At 53.7% G+C, this 22,004-nt stretch overlaps 3 protein-coding genes across 3 annotated transcripts in view; all 3 read right to left on the reverse strand.

The window, feature by feature from the left end:
- LOC117006302 overlaps positions 1 to 4,146 on the reverse strand; it is a 22,241-nt gene extending 18,095 nt beyond the window's left edge. Inside the window, exon 1 of the mRNA XM_033078675.2 lies at positions 2,865 to 4,146. Coding sequence (XP_032934566.1) covers positions 2,865 to 3,141 — 277 coding nt within the window. The 5' untranslated portion in view covers positions 3,142 to 4,146. The remainder of the gene's footprint in view (positions 1 to 2,864) is intronic.
- Positions 4,147 to 6,037: 1,891 nt separating this feature from the next.
- Positions 6,038 to 10,150, reverse strand: LOC117006492. The gene is made up of 2 exons (XM_033079017.1): positions 7,819 to 10,150; positions 6,038 to 7,032 (listed from the first exon to the last, which is right to left on the reverse strand). The coding sequence occupies exons 1-2, from the start codon at positions 8,093 to 8,095 to the stop codon at positions 6,266 to 6,268; spliced, it is 1,044 nt and encodes a 347-aa protein (XP_032934908.1). The 5' UTR covers positions 8,096 to 10,150; the 3' UTR covers positions 6,038 to 6,265.
- A 5,611-nt stretch (positions 10,151 to 15,761) lies between these two features.
- Positions 15,762 to 19,681, reverse strand: LOC117006303. The gene is made up of 2 exons (XM_033078676.2): positions 19,114 to 19,681; positions 15,762 to 16,336 (listed from the first exon to the last, which is right to left on the reverse strand). Exons 1-2 carry the CDS (start codon positions 19,388 to 19,390, stop codon positions 15,762 to 15,764), a joined length of 852 nt encoding a protein of 283 aa, XP_032934567.1. The 5' UTR covers positions 19,391 to 19,681.
- Positions 19,682 to 22,004: the final 2,323 nt, after the last annotated feature.

Raw genomic sequence — 22,004 nt, forward strand, 5'->3', positions numbered from 1 at the left:
CCTCTGCCCGTGCCACCAGCGCGCAGTAATACACGGCCGAGTCCCCGCGCCGAGGCCTCCTGAGCCACAGCGCGCTCGAATACCGATCTGCCGACACCGACAGCTGTCCTGCAATGGCCGGAAGCTCTTTGAAATCCTTCTGAATGCTCCCGAGTAATTCGGGTCGTCGGCCAGGGAGCTGACGGTACCAGTAGATCAGTTCGTAGGTCTGGATTTTGGGATGTGAGCAGCTGATGTTGATTCCAGTGCCCTCGGTTGTCTCCAGTGACGGCTCTTGCTGTACCTGGGCTCTGCCCGCAGCCACTGCCACGGAGAAAACAAGAATCAGTTTCCATCAGCAGGAAAACCGTGCACGATGAGATGTCAAAAAACAGAGGAGGACCGATCACAGGTACCTAGCATATGTTATGAGAATAATGGATGAAGAGAGATTTTCTTCAAGAGGGATTATTTGGACATAAGAATGTGGGATATTTTGGGAAGTGTCAGACTGCAGATGGGAAGGCTGGAAAGACTGAAGAGGGTCTGAAATGAATAGATGAGGAGATGGCTGAATGAATGAATTAATAAGTAAAGAAACGAAGTAGGAGAGCTGGCAACTTGAGAGAGAAAGGATTGATTGAAGAGAGGAAGGCTGAGATCAGTGTGCGAAAGAGAAGCAAGGAGGGGCAGGATTGCCAGACACAAATCCCTAGCCCACTGCTTTTCCCAGGCAGATCCAGACACCCAGACACAGCCGCTGCCTCCGACCCCTTGGCCGCCACCCCCGCGCACCGAGCAGCACCGCGGCCAGCGCCGCCAGCCCCGCGCCCCGACACCGCCGCATGGCGCCGCTCCGCCGGCCGAGCATCGCTGTGCCCCTCAGCCCCGGCTCTCTGCTGCGGCCCTGCCGCCTCCTCTGACACGCCAACAGCTCCGCCCCGGTCGCCCTCAGACCCCACCTCTCCCAGCACCGCCACAACAAGCGACTCAAGGACGTTTGGCACGGCCAGGGAGAGGACACAGCTGTGTCCCATCCCAAACACCACCCACACTGCATCGCAAGCACGTCCATCCATATCAGCCGAGTGTGAGCCTTGGAGGGTCAGGAAAAGGAGGGCTCGGGACTCAGGGACTGCATTTCAGCGCCTCTTCACTGCACACATCTCTAGCCAGCAGCTGCCGGCAGCACTCAGCTGTACTCGGGCTCCTTCTGAGCCTGGCAAGCTGCTGCTCTGTGCTCTGCAGGGCCAGAGCAGTGCTCGGTGTCACCGGCATAGTCAGGGAATTCTCTCCCGATGAGGGACACACACGGACAGACACAGGCTCGTGCACACCAGTGTGGAGCCATCCACAAATCTGTGCTTCATGTGTGTCAGTGCAAGCGGAGCTGCTGCAAGAGCAGCCAGGGCAGGAGCACAGAAGCAGTTCTGGGCTCCGCTAACAACATGTGGGGCCAAAATCAGCAGGGCTGGAGTGTGGAAGGACAAATTCCAAGCATGTAGAGGGGATATTTTTATTTTTCCTACAGACTACACAATGTGCAAATGAGTCAGAATTCTCCAGAATATTTCCCCAAGGGAAGTGTCAAGATGGACATACTCAAAACCATCAGATCATTGTACACACATGGGGTGTAAGTTGTGGTGAGCACTGGGGTGAGATCTGCATCCCTTCCCCAACCTGAAGCCTTGCACTGACACATCCCCTCCCTCCCCTGGGTTGTTGCACAGCCGAGCAAGCTCCCTGCACCAGGGTGTCTCGCACAGCACACAGGTACAAGGCACTGTCAGACACCTGCACTTCCTCCACCTTCAGGACACTGTATCTGCCCGTGGTGTTCAGGTGCGTGGTGATCCGGCCGCTGTGCCTGGGGCCAGTCCCTGATTGAATGGAGACCAGCTGGGGGGCTTGGCCTTTCCGAACCTGGTACCAGTGTAAGGCGTTAAAGTTTCTGCTCTGGTATTTGCAGGTGGTGTGGAAGGGCTGTCCCTGTTTCACCAGGATTTCTCCATCTTCCTGGCTGACCGTGATCTGCCCAGTGGTGCCTGGAAGAAACTCAGTGTCAGCAGACCCATAGGGAATGACTATAGGCAGGAAAAGCAAATTGTCTGCAAAGCTATGGTGGAAAATGCTCTCTGCCTTGCAAGAGAAGTCCTGAGATGTGCAGAGAGACAGGGAAAAGGGATTTTCAGAGCTCTCAGCACAACAAGATTCTGCCAAGAGCTGGGCTGTGTCCGTGCTCCTACTTTACTGCTCAGACGATCTGGGAACAGCCTGAATTTTCAGTGCTAATGTAGGCTGAGGAGCCCTTCGAGGTTCAGCAAAAGTATCCATCCTGCTTCCCCATCCTTGTCTGAGGGCTCCTCGATTACTGAGTAGACAAAAAGCTGAGACTGGAAAGAGGGAACCCTGGTTTTGCTGCCAGCCTAGAGAACGCTGAAAAGTTTGGCACAGATGTGCCAGGCTGGAGGCAAAAAAGGGACACCGTGTTAATGTCAGTGAAAGGAGAATTTTGAGGTTACTGGGGCAGATTTGACAGGATCTGTGGAATTTACATTAAAACAGGAGTAACACGGCATTGCAGAGACAGCTGACATCTCCTGTGGGTGACTGCAAAAGGATCAGGTGAGAGATTCAGAGGGAGAAAATTGAAGGCGAGAGAAAAGACAGAGACGGGGTCTGATTTCCGTGCTTTCCATTTTCCTTTATAAATCGAAGACCTTCTTGAGGAAACACTTGAAAAACCACTAAGAGGAGCCGATTTTTATCAGCCTTTTCTCTATAATCACCGATGTTTCCTAACATAGTTCTGAACGGCCGGTGGAGGGTTATCTTGGGAAGGAATACTAAGAAGGGTGGCTTGGGGAAATGGCAGGACTTACCGAGGAGCTGTGCCAGGAAGACGGTGAGGATGAGATGTGCGAGGTGCATGGCGAGAGCAAGCTGCGTGTTTGCTGAGTGAGGAAGAGGCAGAAAGCACGTCGCAGCGGCGAGAGAACAGAGGTGCCGGAAACGACTGTGTGCGGGAGCAGCGGGAGCAGCAGCGGCAGCAGGCAGAGCAATGGCCTGTCCTTGCCGTGCCTGAAATGCTCCTGCTGCGTTTCTCGCTCGTCCAGCAGCAGCCGCCGTGGCTCCCTCAGCCACTGGCATTCGGAGCATTCCGTGCCTCTGCGGCCTCAGCCATGGCAAGGGGCTCTTCCCGCTCAGCTCGCACTGCACTCCTCACCTCCGCAGCTGCAATCGCCAGCTCTGCTGCACACCCCGTGCTGCCCATTGGCGAGCTCAGCGAATTCCTAGGGAAGTGGATGGTCAGGAGGCAGTCAGAGGTTTTCTAGGTGAAAGCTTATCCTTCTACAGGCTCCCTCGAAGATTGTGCCTTCTGAGGCTTAAGAACAGAGAAAAGATGCTAAAACATGTTCAAGCATTTGTACTGTGAAGCGAATCCTGCAACCATCCTTGCTGATCCCAGAGACAAAGCACTGCCGTCTCTCCTTTCCTGGGCCATCCATATCCTCTCCCATCATCTCTAACCCTTTGCCACTGACAAAGCGCTGCCTGGGCCCACTCATCCAGACCCGCTGGTTCTTGAAGGCTAATTCCCTCAGAGGCTGATGAGCTCTGAGCTGCTACTTTCATTCCTTTGTCACCTACTGCTACATAGGTGTCATTGTGGGCTTTGGTCACAACTTTCCCTTTTCCTTCTTTTCCCTTTGTAAGGAAAATGAACATGATGAGAGCATTAGAGAACCAGACAGTCTCACCTTTCACATGGCCTGACTGTGACCTGTGCTGACCTTGCTCATTGCAATGAGTTCCTGAAGATGCTGAAAGGCTCCTGTCCCCAAAGGAAATGGGATCTCTAGAGCAAGCCTGAGGGGAGGAACCTCATGTTGATCTCATTCTTTCAAGTGCGTCCCTCCAATAGGTTTAGCATAACTAAACCCGGGCATATACTTTACAGGATACCTGAGAGGTTAGTTACGTGAAGGAAAGTGGACCAATCAGTTTGAGGTGGAAGGTAGGTGAGAAGGAGCCTCAGTTTAGTTGTAAAGTTTTTTTACTCCAATAGATTTATTCTTTTCCCTCCCAGATATACCACTGTGTCAGGAAGGATGCTGAATTCACATCCAAGCGTATTGGTGGAATCCAGCGGATGAGAAGAAAATGAAGTCAAATTAATTCCAGCCTCAGGTGGGATTCACAATACACCTTCCTTACCCATCCCTGAAACGATGTTGCCTCGTATACAGCATGTATTGAACAGAGATAAACGCTGAAATGGAGATTGTAATTGTTACCTAAAAAAGACTCCCTGTTAATCAGTCTCATGCCACGACCTACCGAGGTGACAACACTACCTGAATTAACCACTGCGTGCCCCTCAGTGCAGCTGCTTTGTCAGCTCCCAGCAAAGATGCTCTCCCGGAGCAGCTCTTTGCTTTGCAAAGCAGGCTGAGAGCAGCAGCAGCCGTGTGCGGAGGGCCGAAGGCGAAGGCAGAGGCGGCGGCCGCAGCAGTTTGGTGTGAGGCAGAGGGGGCAGAGGGAGCGAGGGCAGTGGCGGGCTGTGTGTGGCGGCTGTGTCCCGCAGCAGGCAGGCTGGCAGCCGTGTGTCGGGGCCGTGGCGGGCTGTGTGTGGCGGCTGTGTCCCGCAGCAGGCAGGCTGGCAGCCGTGTGTCGGGGCCGTGGCGGGCTGTGTGTGGCGGCTGTGTCCCGCAGCAGGCAGGCTGGCAGCCGTGTGTCGGGGCCGTGGCGGGCTGTGTGTGGCGGCTGTGTCCCGCAGCAGGCAGGCTGGCAGCCGTGTGTCGGGGCCGTGGCGGGCTGTGTGTGGCGGCTGTGTCCCGCAGCAGGCAGGCTGGCAGCCGTGTGTCGGGGCCGTGGCGGGCTGGGCGCTGTCGCTGTGCGCGGGCTCGGGGCACTGAAGGAGCTGCGGAGCCGCCTGGGGCCCGGCGGGCGGAGCGGCAGCGCCCCCTGCTGGCCGCGGGCGGCGCTGTGCCCCCGGCCCCTGCGGGCCCCGCCCGCCCCGGTTCGTGCCCGGCCGCAGCCCCGGCTCCTCTGCCCGTGCCACCAGCGCGCAGTAATACACGGCCGCGTCCCCGCGCCGGGGCTGCCCGAGCCACAGCGCGCTCGAACGCCGATCTGCCGACACCGACAGCTTTCCTGAAATGACCGGCAGCTCTTTGGTCCCTCCAGCAGTGGATGCGAGCAATTCGGGTCCTCGGCCCGGGAGCTGTCGATACCAATAGATCCATTCATTGGTCTGGATTTTGGGATGTGAGCAGCTGATGTTGACTCCGGTGCCTTCGGTGGTCTCCAGTGACCGTTCTTGCTGTACCTGGGCTCTGGCCACAACAACTGCCACGGAGAAAAGAAGAATCAGTTTTCATCAGCAGCAAAGCCGTGCACGCAGAGATGGGAAAGAGCAGAGGAGGACAGATCACAGGTACCTGGAACGTGTTCTGAGAATAAAGGATGGAGAGAGTTTTTCTCCGAGAGGGATTACTTTGACATAAGAATGTGGGGTATTTTGGGGAAGTGTCAGACCGCGAGATGGGAAGGCTGAAAAGACGGAAGAGGGTCTGAATTGAATGGATGGGGAGATGGTTGAATGAATCCATGAATAACTAATAAAATGGAGTAGGAGATCAGGCAAGCTGGGCTGGAAGGCATTAGTTGAGGAGAGGAGGATTGAGGGCAGTGTGTGAAAAAGATGCAAGGAGGGGCAGGAGTCCCAGAGACAAATCCCGAGCCTAGTGCTTCTCCCGGGAAGATCCAGACATCCCGAACCAGCCCCTGCAATCGGCCCCGGCGCACCGAGCAGCACCGCGGCCAGCGCCGCCAGCCCCGCGCCCCGACACCGCCGCATGGCGCCGCTCCGCCGGCCGAGCATCGCTGTGCCCCTCAGCCCCGGCTCTCTGCTGCGGCCCTGCCGCCTCCTCTGCCACGCCAACAGCTCCGCCCCGGCCGCCCTCAGCCCCCGCCTCTCCCAAACCCGCCACAACGAGCGACACAGTAAAGTTTGGCATAGCCAGTTGTGTCCCGTCCCACACACCACCCACATTGCCTCGCAAGCACATCCATCCACAGTAGCCGAGCGTGAGCTTTGGAGAGGAAGGAAAGCGAGGATTCGGGACACAGGGGCTGCATTTCAGCGCCTCTTCACTGCACACATCTCTAGCCAGCAGCTGCCGGCAGCACTCAGCTGCATTCGGGCTCCTTCTGAGCCTGGCAAGCTGCTGCTCTGTGCTGTGCAGGGCCAGAGCAGTGCTCGGTGTCCCTGGCATAGTCAGGGAATTCTCTCCCGATGAGGGACACACACGCACAGACACAGGCTCGTGCACACCAGAGTGGAGCCATCCACAAATCTGTGCTTCACGTGTGTCTGTGCAAACGGGGCTGCTGCAAGAGCAGCCAGGGCAGGAACAAAGAAGCAGCCCTGGGCTTTGCTGTGAACCTGGGGGGCCAAAAGCAGCAGAGCTGCAGTGTGGAAGGACAAGGTCCCAGGCATGCCCAGGGGATATTTTTTTTTACGTAGACACTGTAGAATGTGGAAATGAGTCAAAATTTTCCACAATATTTTCTCAACGGAATTGGAAGGATGGACGTAATGAAAAACACCAGACCATTGTACACACACAGGACACAAGTACTGGTGAGCGCTGGGGCGAGATCTGCGTCCCTTTAAAAACATCAGCCTTGCACTGACCCATCCCCTCCCTCCCCTGGGTTTTTGCACAGCCGAGCAAGCTCCCTGCACCAGGGTGTCTTGCACAGCACACAGGTACAAGGCACTGTCAGACACCTGCACTTCCTCCACCTTCAGGACACTGTATTTGCCCGTGGTGTTGAGGTGCGTGGTGATCCGGCCGCTGTGCCTGGGGCCAGTCACTGATTGATAGGAAACCAGCTGGGGGGATTGGCCTTTCCGCACTTGGTACCACTGCAAGCCATAAAAGTTACTGCTCTGGTATTTGCAGGTGGTGTGGAAGGGGTGTCCCTGCTTCACTGTGACTTGTGCATCTTCCTGGGTGACCGTGATCTGCCCCGTGGTGCCTGGAAGAAAGTCAATGTCAGCAGCTCCATAGGGAATGACTACAGACAGGAAAAGCAAATTGGGTACAATACCCTGGTGGAGAAAGCTCTCTGCCATGCAGGGAAACCCTGAGATGTGCAGACAGAAAGGCGGGAATTAATTCCAACCTATATGCACAGCAGGATCCTGACAGGGCCTGGTTTCAGTCTCTGCTCCTGCTCCTGCTACCAAGGTAATCTGGGATCCTGAACTTTTTGTGCTGAAGAAGGTGAAGGACCACACCGAGGTTCAATAAAGGGATTTATCCTCCTTCCCCATTCCTGTCCCCTCTGAGGGATCCTCCATCACTAAGTGCACACAAATCTGAGATTGGAAAGTGGGAGCCTTGGTTTTGCTGAGTTTAGAGAACGCTTGAAATTTTGGCAGAGATGTCGCAGGCTTGAGGCCGAAAAGAGACACTCTAATAGTGTCATTGAAATAAGAACTTTGAGCTGCAGAGACAGCTGAGATTCCCTGTGGTGACAGCAGGAGGATGAGAATGAAGTGGCAGAGAGAGATGGATTGAAGTTGGGAGAAACTACAGAGCAGGGGTCTGAGGTTTCATTTCTCTCCCTTCCTTTTTCCTTTACCAATTGAAGACCTTCTTCAGCACACATTTGCAAAACCTCAAAGCAGAGCCGATTTTTCTCAGTCTTTTCTCTCTCATCACTGACATTTCCCAACATGGTCCCGAACGTGCTATTGAGAGTTTCCTGAGGGAAGGGATAAAATTAGTAAGGGTGGCTTGGGGGAAAGGCAGGCCTTACCCAGGAGCTGTGCCAGGAAGACGGTGAGGATGAGATGTGCGAGGTGCATGGCGAGAGCAAGCTGCGTGTTTGCTGAGTGAGGAAGAGGCAGAAAGCACGTCGCAGCGGCGAGAGAACAGAGGTGCCGGAAACGACTGTGTGCGGGAGCAGCGGGAGCAGCAGCGGCAGCAGGCAGAGCAATGGCCTGTCCTTGCCGTGCCTGAAATGCTCCTGCTGCGTTTCTCGCTCGTCCAGCAGCAGCCGCCGTGGCTCCCTCAGCCACTGGCATTCGGAGCATTCCGTGCCTCTGCGGCCTCAGCCATGGCAAGGGGCTCTTCCCGCTCAGCTCGCACTGCACTCCTCACCTCCGCAGCTGCAATCGCCAGCTCTGCTGCACACCCCGTGCTGCCCATTGGCGAGCTCAGCGGTTTCTTCCCCACTGAGCTTTCACCACTGTCTGGGCTCGTTGCAATTTCCTCTGGGAACAGCGTACTCCTCCGTCTGTGCCTCTTCTGCCCTGCTCTTCTTCATCTTCCTGGGACAAATGCCTCCCTCTCCCACCCTCTTTTCCATATTAACTCCAGAGGGATCCCATACTGGTCATTCTGTTTTCCTCTTAAACGGGTTTTTCATACAAAACTATCTGGACTGTTGTGACCAATGATGCAGGTAATGATAATGATTGTAATAGGAACATTCTCATGCAGGTGTTGCACCACTCCATGGTTTAGAAGGAGGTTTCTATAGAAACTGAAGGTCCTGAGGTTGTCACAGATTTTCCAGGTGAAAGATCAGGATCAAGCTTGCCCTGCTAATGAGTTCTTCCATGGTTGTGCCTTCTTAGGCTTCAGAGGAGAGATAAGACAATCTGACATCTGCAGGCAGAGGAGGATTCTACATTAGTGCTGGGAAGAAAAACCTGCAACCCTCCTTGCTGACCCCAGGCTCACATCACTGCAGATTCTCCTTTCCTGCACCTTGTGTTCCCTCTCTCATCATCCCCAGCTCTTTGTCGGGCCTGGATGCACCTGATTGCGTCTCTGTGTCTGCATTCACCACTTCTTCAGCACATCTGACTGCCTTTTCTCCGAATCATCCTGGAAACTCCTAGAAGATTCTAATCTCTCACTTTCACGTCTCCTTTGATGGCTTGGTCGTTCCTCTTATCCTCTCTGCATATCTCAGATTATGCAGTCACATCATGGTTTTCCTTGCAAGGGACCTCTTTTGGGGTAAAATGGTCCAAGCCTCTGCACAGAAAGGCTCACACAGAGCTCCACAGAGGACACTTTGAGATGTCTTTTCGAGAACCCTAATGCTGGAGAATTCACAGCTTCATAGGTATTCCTTGATGAGTGCTGCCTAACCCCACAAGACCCCCTGAAACCACCATTTTCCTCCTGTTCTTCTTGTCCCTTTTTATCTCTGACAAAGCTCAGCCAGAGACACTTCAAACAAATTTCCTAATGATCCATTAATAATAACCTGGAGAGCTCTGAGCTCCCTCCTTCTCTTACTTATCACCTACTGCTACATTGGTGTCATTGCGTGCTCTGCACGTTTCCCTTTTCCTTGTTTTTCCCTTGGAAATGAAAACGGACGTGATATGAGCATTAGAGAACCAGATTCTCTTGCGTATCCCATGCCCTGACTGTGGACTCTGCTGAACTTGCTCATTGCAATGAGTTCCTGAAGTTGCTGAAAGGCTCCTGTCCCCTAAGGAAACGGGGAGTCTAGCGGACGTCTGTAGAAAAAAGCCTCATGTGGAGCTCAGCCTTTAGAGTGTCTCTCTCCAGTACGTGCAGCATTGTTAAATTCGAGCATTTGTTCTTCTGTATGCCTGAGAGGTTACTAATGGAAAGAGAACAATTAGTTTAGAGGTGAAAGAGAGTTGTGACAGAGCCTTCTGATAATGTGAAATGCTCCCCTACTCCAAAAGATTAATTCTTTTCCCTCCCAGATATTCTGGTATTTCACTAAGGTTCTGAAAGCATATCCATTTATCCATGGGAAACCTGAGCATTAGAAAAAATGTACAGAAGGGAAGTGAATTCCAACCTCCGACGAATTCAAAGAGCACCCCCACTTACACATCCATTTGAGAATACTGCTTTTGATGAACCTTCCAGTATTGCACAGAGATATTTCTGCTGGGACAGACTTGGAGATTCCTTCATCATCTCAGAAAGCCTCAGTGCAAATCCCTCTCATGTCATGACATACCGAGGTGACGGCACTACCTGAATTATCCCCTGTGTGACTGCCAGTGCAGCTGCTTTGCCAGCTCCCAGCACTGATGCTGTCCTGGAGCAGCTCTTTGCTATGCAGAGCAAGCTGAAAGCAGCAGCAGCCGTGTGTCGGGGCCGTGGCGGGCTGTGTGTGGCGGCTGTGTCCCGCAGCAGGCAGGCTGGCAGCCGTGTGTCGGGGCCGTGGCGGGCTGTGTGTGGCGGCTGTGTCCCGCAGCAGGCAGGCTGGCAGCCGTGTGTCGGGGCCGTGGCGGGCTGGGCGCTGTCGCTGTGCGCGGGCTCGGGGCACTGAAGGAGCTGCGGAGCCGCCTGGGGCCCGGCGGGCGGAGCGGCAGCGCCCCCTGCTGGCCGCGGGCGGCGCTGTGCCCCCGGCCCCTGCGGGCCCCGCCCGCCCCGGTTCGTGCCCGGCCGCAGCCCCGGCTCCTCTGCCCGTGCCACCAGCGCGCAGTAATACACGGCCGCGTCCCCGCGCCGGGGCCGCCTGAGCCACAGCGCGCTCGAACTCCGATCTGCCGATACCGACAGACGCCCTTCAGGGGATCGAACTTCTTTGGACGCTTTAGCAGTGACCGCCAGGAGTAGAGGTCTTTGGCCCGGGAGCTGGCGGTAGAAATGGATGAAATCGCCCTTTCGGATATTGGAGTGTGAGCACTTGATGGTGATACTGGTGCCTTCTGCGGTCTCCAGGAATGGCTCCTGCTGCACCTGAGCTCTGCCCACAGCCACTGCAGATGAGAATAGAGCAATTATTTCCTTTTCAGAAAATGCCATGGAGAGGGAGATGGGACAGAATGAATGATTAGAGCTAAATGGGATATGTTCTGCTTATAAATCATGGAGAAATTAATTCACTGAGACTGTTCGTTTAAGGAGAAGAATCTATGAGTTGTGGTTTGAGGAAAATTCAGAACGAAATTACAAAATTATACTTGCTTAGAAGGATGGATGGATGGATGGATGGATGGATGGATGGATGGATGGATGGATGGATGGATGGAAGGATGGAAGGATGGATGGAGGGATGGACATGTGGAGTTAAAAAACCAAACTGGGAAGTAATGATGCAGTGCGAGAAGAAAATATGAGAGGAAGGGACAGAAGGTAATTAAGAAACGAAAATGAACAGGATAATAAGAGATGTATCTTGGGCTGGAGCCGGTCTCACTGAGCCCGCTAACCCGCACTCCCCCGGCCGCCCCCCCCGCGCACCGAGCAGCACCGCGGCCAGCGCCGCCAGCCCCGCGCCCCGACACCGCCGCATGGCGCCGCTCCGCCGGCCGAGCATCGCTGTGCCCCTCAGCCCCGGCTCTCTGCTGCGGCCCTGCCGCCTCCTCTGCCACGCCAACAGCTCCGCCCCGGCCGCCCTCAGCCCCCGCCTCTCCCAGCCCCGCCACAACGAGCGACACAAGGACGTTTGCTATGGCCAGGGACAGGACACAGCTGTGTCCCATCCCACACACCACCCACACTGCATCGCAAGCACATCCATCCATATCAGCCGAGCGTGAGCTTTGGAGGTACAGGAAAAGGAGGACTGGGGACACAGGGGCTACATTGCAGCACCTGTTCCCTGCACACATCTCTAGCCAGCAGCTGTCGGCAGCATTCAGATGCACTCGGGCTCCTTCTGAGTCTCACAAGCTGCTGCTCTGTGCTGTGCAGGGCCAGAGAAGTAATCGGTGTCCCTGGCATAGTCAGGGAATTCCCTCCCTCTGAGGGACACACACGCACAGACACAGGCTCGCGTACACCAGAGTGGAGCCATCCACAAATCTGTGCTTCACCAAACGGGGCTGCTGCAAGAGCAGGCAGAGCAGGAACACAGAAACAGCCCTGGGCCTGGTGAGAACATGTGGGGCTAAAATCAGCAGGGCTGGAGTGTGGAAGGACAAGGTCCCAGACCTGTACAGGGGATTTTATTATTTTTTTTTTACTTAGAGACTGCAAGATGTGGAAATGAGTCAGAATCCTCGAGAAAATTTTCCCAAGGGAAGTGTTAGGATAGACGTAGTGAAAACCATCAGACCATTGTACACACATGGAGTGCAAGCTCTGGTGAGTACTGGGGTGAGATCTGCATCCCTTCCCTAACCTGAAAACTTGCACTGACACATCCACTCCCTCCCCTGGGTTGTTGCACAGCCGAGCAAGCTCCCTGCACCAGGGTGTCTTGCACAGCACACAGGTACAAGGCACTGTCAGACACCTGCACTTCCTCCACCTTCAGGACACTGTATTTGCCCGTGGTGTTCAGGTGCGTGGTGATCCGGCCGCTGTGCCTGGGGCCAGTCCCTGATTGAATGGAGACCAGCTGGGGGGCTTGGCCTTTCTTCAGCTGGTACCAGAGCAAGGTAGTAGGATAACTAGTCTGGTATTTGCAGGTGGTGTGGAAGGGCTGTCCCTGCTTCACTGTGACTTGTGCATCTTCCTGGATGACCGTGACCTGCCCCGTGGTGCCTGGAAGAAAGTCAATGTCAGCAGCTCCATAGGGAATGACTACAGGGAGGAAAAGCAATTTGGGTACAATATCCTGGTGGAGAAACCTCTCTGAAATGCAGGGAGGTCCGAAGATATGCAGACAGAAAGGTGGGAATGATTTCCGAGCTATATGCACAGCAGGATCCTGACATGGGCTGGGCTCTGTCTCTGCTCCTGCTCCTCCTAGCAAGACAATCTGGGATCCTGAACTTTCTGTGCTGAAGCAGATTGAGGGGCACACCGAGGTTCAATAAAGGGATTCATCCTACTTCCCCATTCCTGTCGCCTATGAGGCCTCCTCCATCACTAAGTACACACGGAGCTGAGCTTGGAAAGAGGGAGCCCTGATTGTGCTGCCAGCCCAGAGAACACTGGAAGCCGTGGCAGAGCTGTGGGAGCCTGGAAGCAGAAAAGAGAGACCCTGTTAATGTCGGTGAAAGAGAACTTTGAGATTGCTGAGGCAGGTTTGACAGGGTCTGGGAATTTACATTAAAACAGGAGCAATACGGCACTACAGAGACAGCTGAGATCAACGGTGACAGCGGGAGGATGAGAATAAAGAGGCAGAGAGAGAAGGATTGAAGGGGGAAGAAACTACAGAGAAGGGGTCTGAGGTTTCATTTCTTTCCCTTCCTTTTTCCTTTCCCAATTGGAGATCTTCTTGAGCAAACATTTGAACAATCTCAAAGCGGAGCCGATTTTTCTCAGCCTTTTCTCTCTAATCACTGACATTCCCCAACACGGTCCTGAACGGCGTGTTGAGAGTTTCCCTGGGGAAGGGATAAAAATAAGAAGGGTGGCTTGAGAAAAAGGCAGGACTTACCGAGGAGCTGTGCCAGGAGAACGGTGAGGATGAGATGTGCGAGGTGCATGGCGAGAGCAAGCTGCGTGTTTGCTGAGTGAGGAAGAGGCAGAAAGCACGTCGCAGCGGCGAGAGAACAGAGGTGCCGGAAACGACTGTGTGCGGGAGCAGCGGGAGCAGCAGCGGCAGCAGGCAGAGCAATGGCCTGTCCTTGCCGTGCCTGAAATGCTCCTGCTGCGTTTCTCGCTCGTCCAGCAGCAGCCGCCGTGGCTCCCTCAGCCACTGGCATTCGGAGCATTCCGTGCCTCTGCGGCCTCAGCCATGGCAAGGGGCTCTTCCCGCTCAGCTCGCACTGCACTCCTCACCTCCGCAGCTGCAATCGCCAGCTCTGCTGCACACCCCGTGCTGCCCATTGGCGAGCTCAGCGGCTTCTTCCCCACTGAGCTTTCTCAGCTGTCTGGGCTCATTGCAATTTCCTCTGGGAACAGGAGACTCGTGTGTCTGTGCCCATTCTGCCCTGCCCTTCTTCATCTGCCTGGGACAAATGCCTCTCTCCCAGGTCCCTCACTGCCACCCTCTTTTCCATATCAACGGCAGAGTGATCCCATACCGGTCATTCTGGTTTTCGTCGAAAAGGAGTTTGTCACAGAAAACTATGTGGAATAACATGAAGAGTCATGCAGAAAATGATAATGACTGTAGTAGGAACATTCTCATGCAGGTGTTGCACCACTACATGGTTTAGAAGGAGATTTTTGGAGAAGTGAAGATTACCGAGGTTATGATAGATTTTTCGGGTGAAAGCTTGTCCTTCTACGGGTTTCATCACTTTTTGTTCCTTCTTCGGGTTCAGAGCAGAGAAAAGATGGAAAGGCACGTCCTGGGAGATGAGGATTCTCCCCAGCAGTTGTGCTGACATGAGAAACCTGCAACCATGCTTGGTGATCCCAGAGACACAGCAGTGCAGTCTCTCCGTTCTGGGACTTCCATGTCCTCTCTCATCATCTCTAAGCCTGTGCCACTGACAAAGTTCAGCCTGAGGTAATTCACAGCCACACTCGCAGGTTCCTAAAGACTCATCAATTAGAGGCTGATGAGCTCTGAGTTGCCACTTTCATTTCCTTATCACCTCCTACTACAACGGTGTCTTTTTGTGCTTTAGTCATCACTTTCCCTTTTCCTTGTTCTTCTTTTGGAAAGGAAAATGGACGTGATGTGAGCATTAGAGAACCAGACACTCTCACCTTTCACATGGCCTGTGGCCTCTGCTGAAATTGCTCATTACAATGAATTCCTGTAAGGGTTAAAGGCTCCTGTCTCCAAAGGAGATTGGGTCCCTAGAGCAAGTCTCAGGAGCGAAACCTCACGTTGAGCTCATTTTTTCAAGTGTCTCCCTGCAACACTTGCTGCATTGCTCAACCCGGCCATCTGCTTTTCAGAATACCTGAGACGTTCCTAACGAGAAGGAAGAGATCAATCAGTTTAAGGTGGAAAGTGGAGAGACAGAGCCTTTTGATGATTTGAAATGTACGTCTTGTCCAAACGTGTTTTTATCTTCCCTCCCGGATTCTGCTATTTCAGAAAAGTGGTCAATGCACATCCGTGCGTGTTTGCGGAAACCTATGGATGAGACGAAAATGTAGAGAAGTGAATTCCACCCTCAGCTGGGATTCAAAGTACAACTTTCTGTAGGAACATGTAAAATTCGAGGGTTTTGAGAAAGTGACAAAAAGTAGGCCCCAGAAACAGCAGAACTGTAATTAGAGCTAAGCAGTAGCCATGGGGTTTGTTAGCAGAAAAGTTCTATGAGATTTAGAAAGCGAGGACAAATAAAACAAAGGTGTGTGTATTAACACATGGCCAGACTAAGTCCCTAAGCAGCAGAAAATTTTATCTGGAATGATATTAGGAAGTTCTAAACTTAATGATGGAGCTCTGTCCATTGTATTTCAGGGCTTACAAGCAGGTATTTTATTCGAAATAAGAAAACATTTTTTTAACCTCAGGTACATGTACTTAGAGTGGTTGTATAAAACTGCTGCCAGTATGCTTTTACCTTTTGTGATTGGTCATAAACCTTTCAAAGTGCGTTGTAGCACCAGGTTTTGTGCCTGCTGGCCAGGACGCGAGCTTCTGGCAATTTCCCATTTTCCTAACCAAGTAATGAGACTGATGCTGGAAACTAAACAGCTCGAGACACGTTCCACAGTAGTCCCGTTTCGTTCGTGATTCTGTGCACAAACCCGTGGCCGGAATGAAATCAGACCCTTGCGGTCTGAGTAATTATAGTTTAGAAGAGTACAAATAGAAAAAAATTGAAAAGTAGGATACAAATTTAGGGAGTTCCAGTGCCGCAGACCCAGGCTGTTAAAAGGAGGAATGGAGATATCCCCAACGTGGTCTACAGGCGATATAGTTGAAAATAGTAAATAGCAATATCAGGGGTTCCTGGGTAACGAGATGTCGGGGCAGTGGCGGGCTGTGTGTGGCGGCTGTGTCCCGCAGCAGGCAGGCTGGCAGCCGTGTGTCGGGGCCGTGGCGGGCTGGGCGCTGTCGCTGTGCGCGGGCTCGGGGCACTGAAGGAGCTGCGGAGCCGCCTGGGGCCCGGCGGGCGGAGCGGCAGCGCCCCCTGCTGGCCGCGGGCGGCGCTGTGCCCCCGGCCCCTGCGGGCCCCGCCCGCCCCGGTTCGTGCCCGGCCGCAGCCCCGGCTCCTCTGCCCGTGCCACCAGCGCGCAGTAATACACGGCCGCGTCCCCGCGCCGGGGCCGCCTGAGCCACAACGAGCTCGAACGCCGATCTGCCGACACCCACAGCTGTCCTGCTATGTCCGGCAGCTCTCTCAACCCTTTGTGAACTCTGCCGAGGAAGACCGGGCCCTTCTCCGGGAGCTGACGGTACCAGGCGATCGTATCTCCTGTCCCGATGTTGGAGTGTGAGCAGCTGATGTTTACTCCGGTGCCCTCGGTGGTCTCTAGTGACGGCTCCTGCTGTACCTGGGCTCTGGCCACAGCCACTGCAGATGGGAAAAGAGCAATTATTTTCTTTTCAGAAAATGCCATGGAGAGGGAGATGGGAGAGAATGAAAGATTAGAGCGAAACTGGATATGTTCTCAGCATAAATCATGCAGAAATTAATTCACTGAGACTGTTCGTTTAAGGAGAAGAATCTATGTGTTTGGGTTTGAGGAAAATTCAGAACGAAATTACAAAATTACACTTGCTGAGAAGAAAGGAAGGATGGATGGATGGATGGATGGATGGATGGATGGATGGATGGATGGATGGATGGATAAACATGTGGAGTACAAAAAGCAAAATGGGAAGTAATGATACAGTGCGAGAAGAAAATATGAGGGTAGAGGAGGGGACAGAGGGTAATTAAGAACCGAAAAGGAACAGGATAATAAGAGATGTATCTTGGGCTGGAGCCGGTCACACTAAACCGCTAACCCGGACTCCCCCGGCCGCCACCCCCGCGCACCGAGCAGCACCGCGGCCAGCGCCGCCAGCCCCGCGCCCCGACACCGCCGCATGGCGCCGCTCCGCCGGCCGAGCATCGCTGTGCCCCTCAGCCCCGGCTCTCTGCTGCGGCCCTGCCGCCTCCTCTGCCACGCCAACAGCTCCGCCCCGGCCTCCCTCAGCCCCCGCCTCTCCCAGCCCCGCCACAACGAGCGACAGAAGGACGTTTGCCGTGGACAGGGACAGGACACAGCTGTGTCCCCTGCCACTCACCACCCAACTGCATCGCAAGCACATCCATACGCTGGCAGCACACAGCGGTAGCATTGCCGAGCCTGTCTCCGTGCCCACAAGGCATGGCAAATCTCCTACTTTTGCCCTCTGCAGCGCCGCTGAGAGCGGCTCTGTCCCGCCTTGGTGCCGAGGCCATGGAGGCTGCCAGCTCTGCTGATGCCCCGGCCGTGTTATTTGTCCTCCTTTACATGAGCACCAAACTGGACCCAAACCCTCCTTGGTGGGACTGACATCGGTAGGAGCGGAGCGTGAGCTTTGGAGGGGCAGAAAAGGGAGGGCTCGGGACACAGGGGCTGCATTTCAGCGCCTCTTCCCTGCACACATCTCTAGCCAGCAGCTGCCGGCAGCATTCAGCTGCACTCGGGCTGCTTCTGAGCCTGGCAAGCTGCTGCTCTGTGCTCTGCAGGGCTAGAACAGTGCCCGGTGTCCTTGGCAGTGTGTGGGAATTCCGTCCCGATGAGGGACACACACGGACGGACACAGGCTCGTCAACACGAGTGGAGCCATGTGTACTTCACGTGTGTCCATACAAATGGGGTTGCTACAAAAGGATCCAGGGCAGGAACACAGAAGCAGCACTGAGCTCTTCTGAGAACATGAGGGGCCAAAAGCAGCAGGGCTGCAGTGTGGAAGGACAAGGTCCCAGACCTGTAGAGGGGATATTTTTTTGGTTTTCTTACTTAGAGGTTGCGCAATGTGGAAATGAGTCAGAATTCTCCAGAATATTTTCCCAATGGAAGTATCAGGATGGACGTAGTGAAAACCATCAGATCATTGTACATACTCGGGGTGCAAGTTGTGGTGAGCACTGGGGTGAGATCTGCATCCCTTCCCTAACCTGAGCCTTACACGGACACATCCCCTCCCTCCCCTGGGTTGTTGCGCAGCCGAGCAAGCTCCCTGCACCAGGGTGTCTTGCACAGCACACAGGTACAAGGCACTGTCAGACACCTGCACTTCCTCCACCTTCAGGACACTGTATTTGCCCGTGGTGTTCAGGTGCGTGGTGATCCGGCCGCTGTGCCTGGGGCCAGTCCCTGATTGATAGGAGACCAGCTGGGGGGCTTGGCCTTTCCGAACCTGGTACCACAGTAAGGCAGTAAAATAACTGGTATGATATTTGCAGGTGGTGTGGAAGGGCTGTCCCTGCTTCACTGTGACTTGTGCATCTTCCTGGGTGACCGTGATCTGCCCCGTGGTGCCTGGAAGAAAGTCAATGTCAGCAGCTGCATAGGGAATGACTACAGACAGGAAAATCAAATTGGGTACAATACCCTGGTGCAGAAAGCTCTCTGCCATGCAGGGAAGCCCTGAGATGTGCAGACAGATAGGCGACAATGATTTCCGAGCTATATGCACAGCAGGATCCTGACAAGGGCTGTGCTCGGTCTCTGCTCCTGCTCCTCTTAGCAAGACAATCTGGTATCCTAAACTTTTTGTGGTGAAGCAGGTGAAGGACCGCACCGTGGTTCACTAAAGGGATTCATCCTGCTTCCCCATTCCTGTCCCCTCTGAGGGATCCTCCATCACTAAGTGCACACAAAACTGAGATTGGAAAGTGGGAGCCTTGGTTTTGCTAAGTTTAGAGAACGCTTGAAATTTTGGCAGAGCTGTGGCAGGCTTGAGGCAGACAAGGGGCACTTTAATAATGTCAGTGAAATGAGAACTTTGAGGTTGCTGAGGCGTGGGAATTTACATTAAAACAGGAGCAATATGGGACTGCAGAGAGAGCTGAGATTCCCTGTGGTGACAGCAGGAGGATGTTAATGAAGTGGCAAAGGGAGATGGATTGAAGTTGGGAGAAACTACATAGAAGGGGTCTGAGGTTTCACTTCTCTCCCTTCCTTTTTCCTTTACCAATCGAAGACCTTCTTCAGCAAATATTTGCAAAACCTCAAAGCGGAGCCGATTTTTCTCAGTCTTTTCTCTCTAATCTCTGACATTTACCAACACGGTCCCGAACGAGCTGCTGAGAATTTCCTGAGGGAAGGGGTAAAAATAAGAAGAAGGGTTGCTTGGGGAGAAGGCAGGACTTACCGAGGAGCTGTCCCAGGAGGACGGTGAGGATGAGATGTGCGAGGTGCATGGCGAGAGCAAGCTGCGTGTTTGCTGAGTGAGGAAGAGGCAGAAAGCACGTCGCAGCGGCGAGAGAACAGAGGTGCCGGAAACGACTGTGTGCGGGAGCAGCGGGAGCAGCAGCGGCAGCAGGCAGAGCAATGGCCTGTCCTTGCCGTGCCTGAAATGCTCCTGCTGCGTTTCTCGCTCGTCCAGCAGCAGCCGCCGTGGCTCCCTCAGCCACTGGCATTCGGAGCATTCCGTGCCTCTGCGGCCTCAGCCATGGCAAGGGGCTCTTCCCGCTCAGCTCGCACTGCACTCCTCACCTCCGCAGCTGCAATCGCCAGCTCTGCTGCACACCCCGTGCTGCCCATTGGCGAGCTCAGCGGCTTCTTCCCCACTGAGCTTTCTCAGCTGTCTGGGCTCATTGCAATTTCCTCTGGGAACAGGGGACTCGTGTGTCTGTGCCCCTTCTGCCCTGCCCTTCTTCATCTGTCTGGGACAAATGCCTCTCTCCCAGGTCCATCACTCCCACCCTCTTTTCCATATCAATTCCTGAGTGGTCATTTTGATTTTTCTTAAACGGTTTTTATTCTGATATCTATCTAGAATAACATGAACAGTATTGCAGATAGTGATAATTTTCATGCAGGTGTTTCACTGCTCCATGGCTTAATAGAAAGTTTCTAGAGTTGTGGATGGTCCTGAGGTTATGATAGATTTTCCGAGTGAAAGCTTCTCATTCTACGGGCTTCTTCGAACATTGTGCATTCTTAGCTTTAGAGCCGATTAAAAATGGACAGACACCCACTGGGAGATGAGGATTCTTTCCAGCATTTGTGCTGAGACAAAAACCTGCAATCATCCTTGCTGATCCCAGAGACACAGCACTGCAGTCTCTGCTTTCCTCGGGGTTCCATGTCCTCTCTCAATATCACTAACCCTTTGCCACTGACAAAATTCAGCCTGAGCCAATTCACACCTACTGTCGCTAGTCTGTAAAGGCTCATCAATTAGATGTTAATGAGCTCTGAGCTGCCACTTTCATTTCCTTATCACCTACTAATTCATTGGTGTCATTGTGTACTCTGATCATCACTTTTTTCATTATTCTTGTTTTGGAAAGGAAAATGGACGTGATGTGAGCATTACAGAACCAGACACTCTTCGCCTTTCACATTGCCTGACTGTGGCCTCTGCTGAACTTGCTCATTGCAATGAATTCCTGAAGGTGCTGAAAGGTTCCTGTCCCCAAAGGAAATGGGGTCTCTAGAGCAAGTCTCAGGAGCCAAACCTCATGCTGAGCTCATTATTTCAAATGTCTCCCTGCAACACTTGCAGCATTGCTGAACCCGGCCATCAGCTTTTCAGAATACCTGACGGGTTCCTAACGTGAAGGAAAAGGGACCAATCCGTTTAAGGTGGAAAGTGGAGAGACAGAGCATTTTGATGATTTGAAATGTTACTCTAGTCCAAAAGAGTTTTTATCTTCCGTCCCAGACGTTCTGCTGTTTCAGAAAAGGGGTCAATGCACATCCAAGTGTGTTTGGGGAAAGCTATGGATGAGGTGAAAATGCAGAGAAGTGAATACCACCCATCTCTGCGATTCAAAGTACAACTTGGTGTAGGAATTTGTAAAATTAGAGGGTTTTGAGAAAGTGACAAAAAGCAGGCCTCAGAAACAGCAGAACTGTAATTAGAGCTAAGCGGTAGCTATGAGATTTCTCAGCAGAAAACTTCTATGAGATGTAGAAAGCAAGGAAAAATGAAAGAATGATCTGTGGATTATCGCTTGGCTCGACTAACTGCCTAAGCTGAGGAAAAAATATCTAGCATGATACTAGGAAGTTCTAAACTTAATGATGGAGCTCTCTTACAAGCAGGTATTGTATTCGAAATAAGGAAACATTGTTTAAGCGAAGGTGCGTTTACTTGTAGTGGTTGGATAAAACTACTGCCAGTATGCCCCTGCTCTTTGTGCTTGGTCATGAAATTTTCAAACCGCGTTGTAGCACCAAGTTCTGTGGCTGCTGCCCAGGACGTGAGCTGCTGGGAATTTCCCATTTTCCTAACCAGGTAATGAGACTGATGCTGGAAACTAAAAAGCTCGAGATGTGTTCCACAGCAGTCCCGTCTCGTTCAGGATTCTGTGCATAAACCCGTGGCGGGACTGAAATAAGTCCCTTGCAGTCTGAGTAATTCTAGATTGGAAGAATATTAAAAAAAAACCAATTTAAAACCAGGATAAAAATTTGGGGAGTTCCAGTGCCACAGACCCAGGCTGTTAAAAGGAGGAATGGAGTTATCCACAACGTGGTCAGAAGCCGATATAGTTGCAAACAGAAAATAGCATTGTCGGGGTCCCTGCGTAACGACATTGAGAGGGCAGTGGCGGGCTGTGTGTGGCGGCTGTGTCCCGCAGCAGGCAGGCTGGCAGCCGTGTGTCGGGGCCGTGGCGGGCTGTGTGTGGCGGCTGTGTCCCGCAGCAGGCAGGCTGGCAGCCGTGTGTCGGGGCCGTGGCGGGCTGTGTGTGGCGGCTGTGTCCCGCAGCAGGCAGGCTGGCAGCCGTGTGTCGGGGCCGTGGCGGGCTGGGCGCTGTCGCTGTGCGCGGGCTCGGGGCACTGAAGGAGCTGCGGAGCCGCCTGGGGCCCGGCGGGCGGAGCGGCAGCGCCCCCTGCTGGCCGCGGGCGGCGCTGTGCCCCCGGCCCCTGCGGGCCCCGCCCGCCCCGGTTCGTGCCCGGCCGCAGCCCCGGCTCCTCTGCCCGTGCCACCAGCGCGCAGTAATACACGGCCGCGTCCCCGCGCCGGGGCTGCCTGAGCCACAGCGCGCTGCTCTGCCCGTCCGCTGACACTGACAACTTTCCTGCAATGAC

This window comes from Catharus ustulatus, chromosome 23 (genome assembly GCF_009819885.2).
Source record: "Catharus ustulatus isolate bCatUst1 chromosome 23, bCatUst1.pri.v2, whole genome shotgun sequence".
NCBI lineage: Eukaryota > Metazoa > Chordata > Aves > Passeriformes > Turdidae > Catharus > Catharus ustulatus.

What these genes read in the sequence shown, in the direction of transcription:
- LOC117006492 (XM_033079017.1), bottom strand. Translation starts at nt 8,095, where the DNA reads ATGCTCCGAATGCCAGTGGCTGAGGGAGCCACGGCGGCTGCTGCTGGA. An exon ending in CTTCCTGGCACAGCTCCTGG is followed by an intron (nt 7,033 to 7,818) that starts GTAAGGCCTGCC and finishes ACTTTCTTCCAG; the next exon opens with GCACCACGGGGCAGATCACG.
- LOC117006303 (XM_033078676.2), bottom strand. Translation starts at nt 19,390, where the DNA reads ATGCTCCGAATGCCAGTGGCTGAGGGAGCCACGGCGGCTGCTGCTGGA. An exon ending in CCTCCTGGGACAGCTCCTCG is followed by an intron (nt 16,337 to 19,113) that starts GTAAGTCCTGCC and finishes TCCCATCTGCAG; the next exon opens with TGGCTGTGGCCAGAGCCCAG.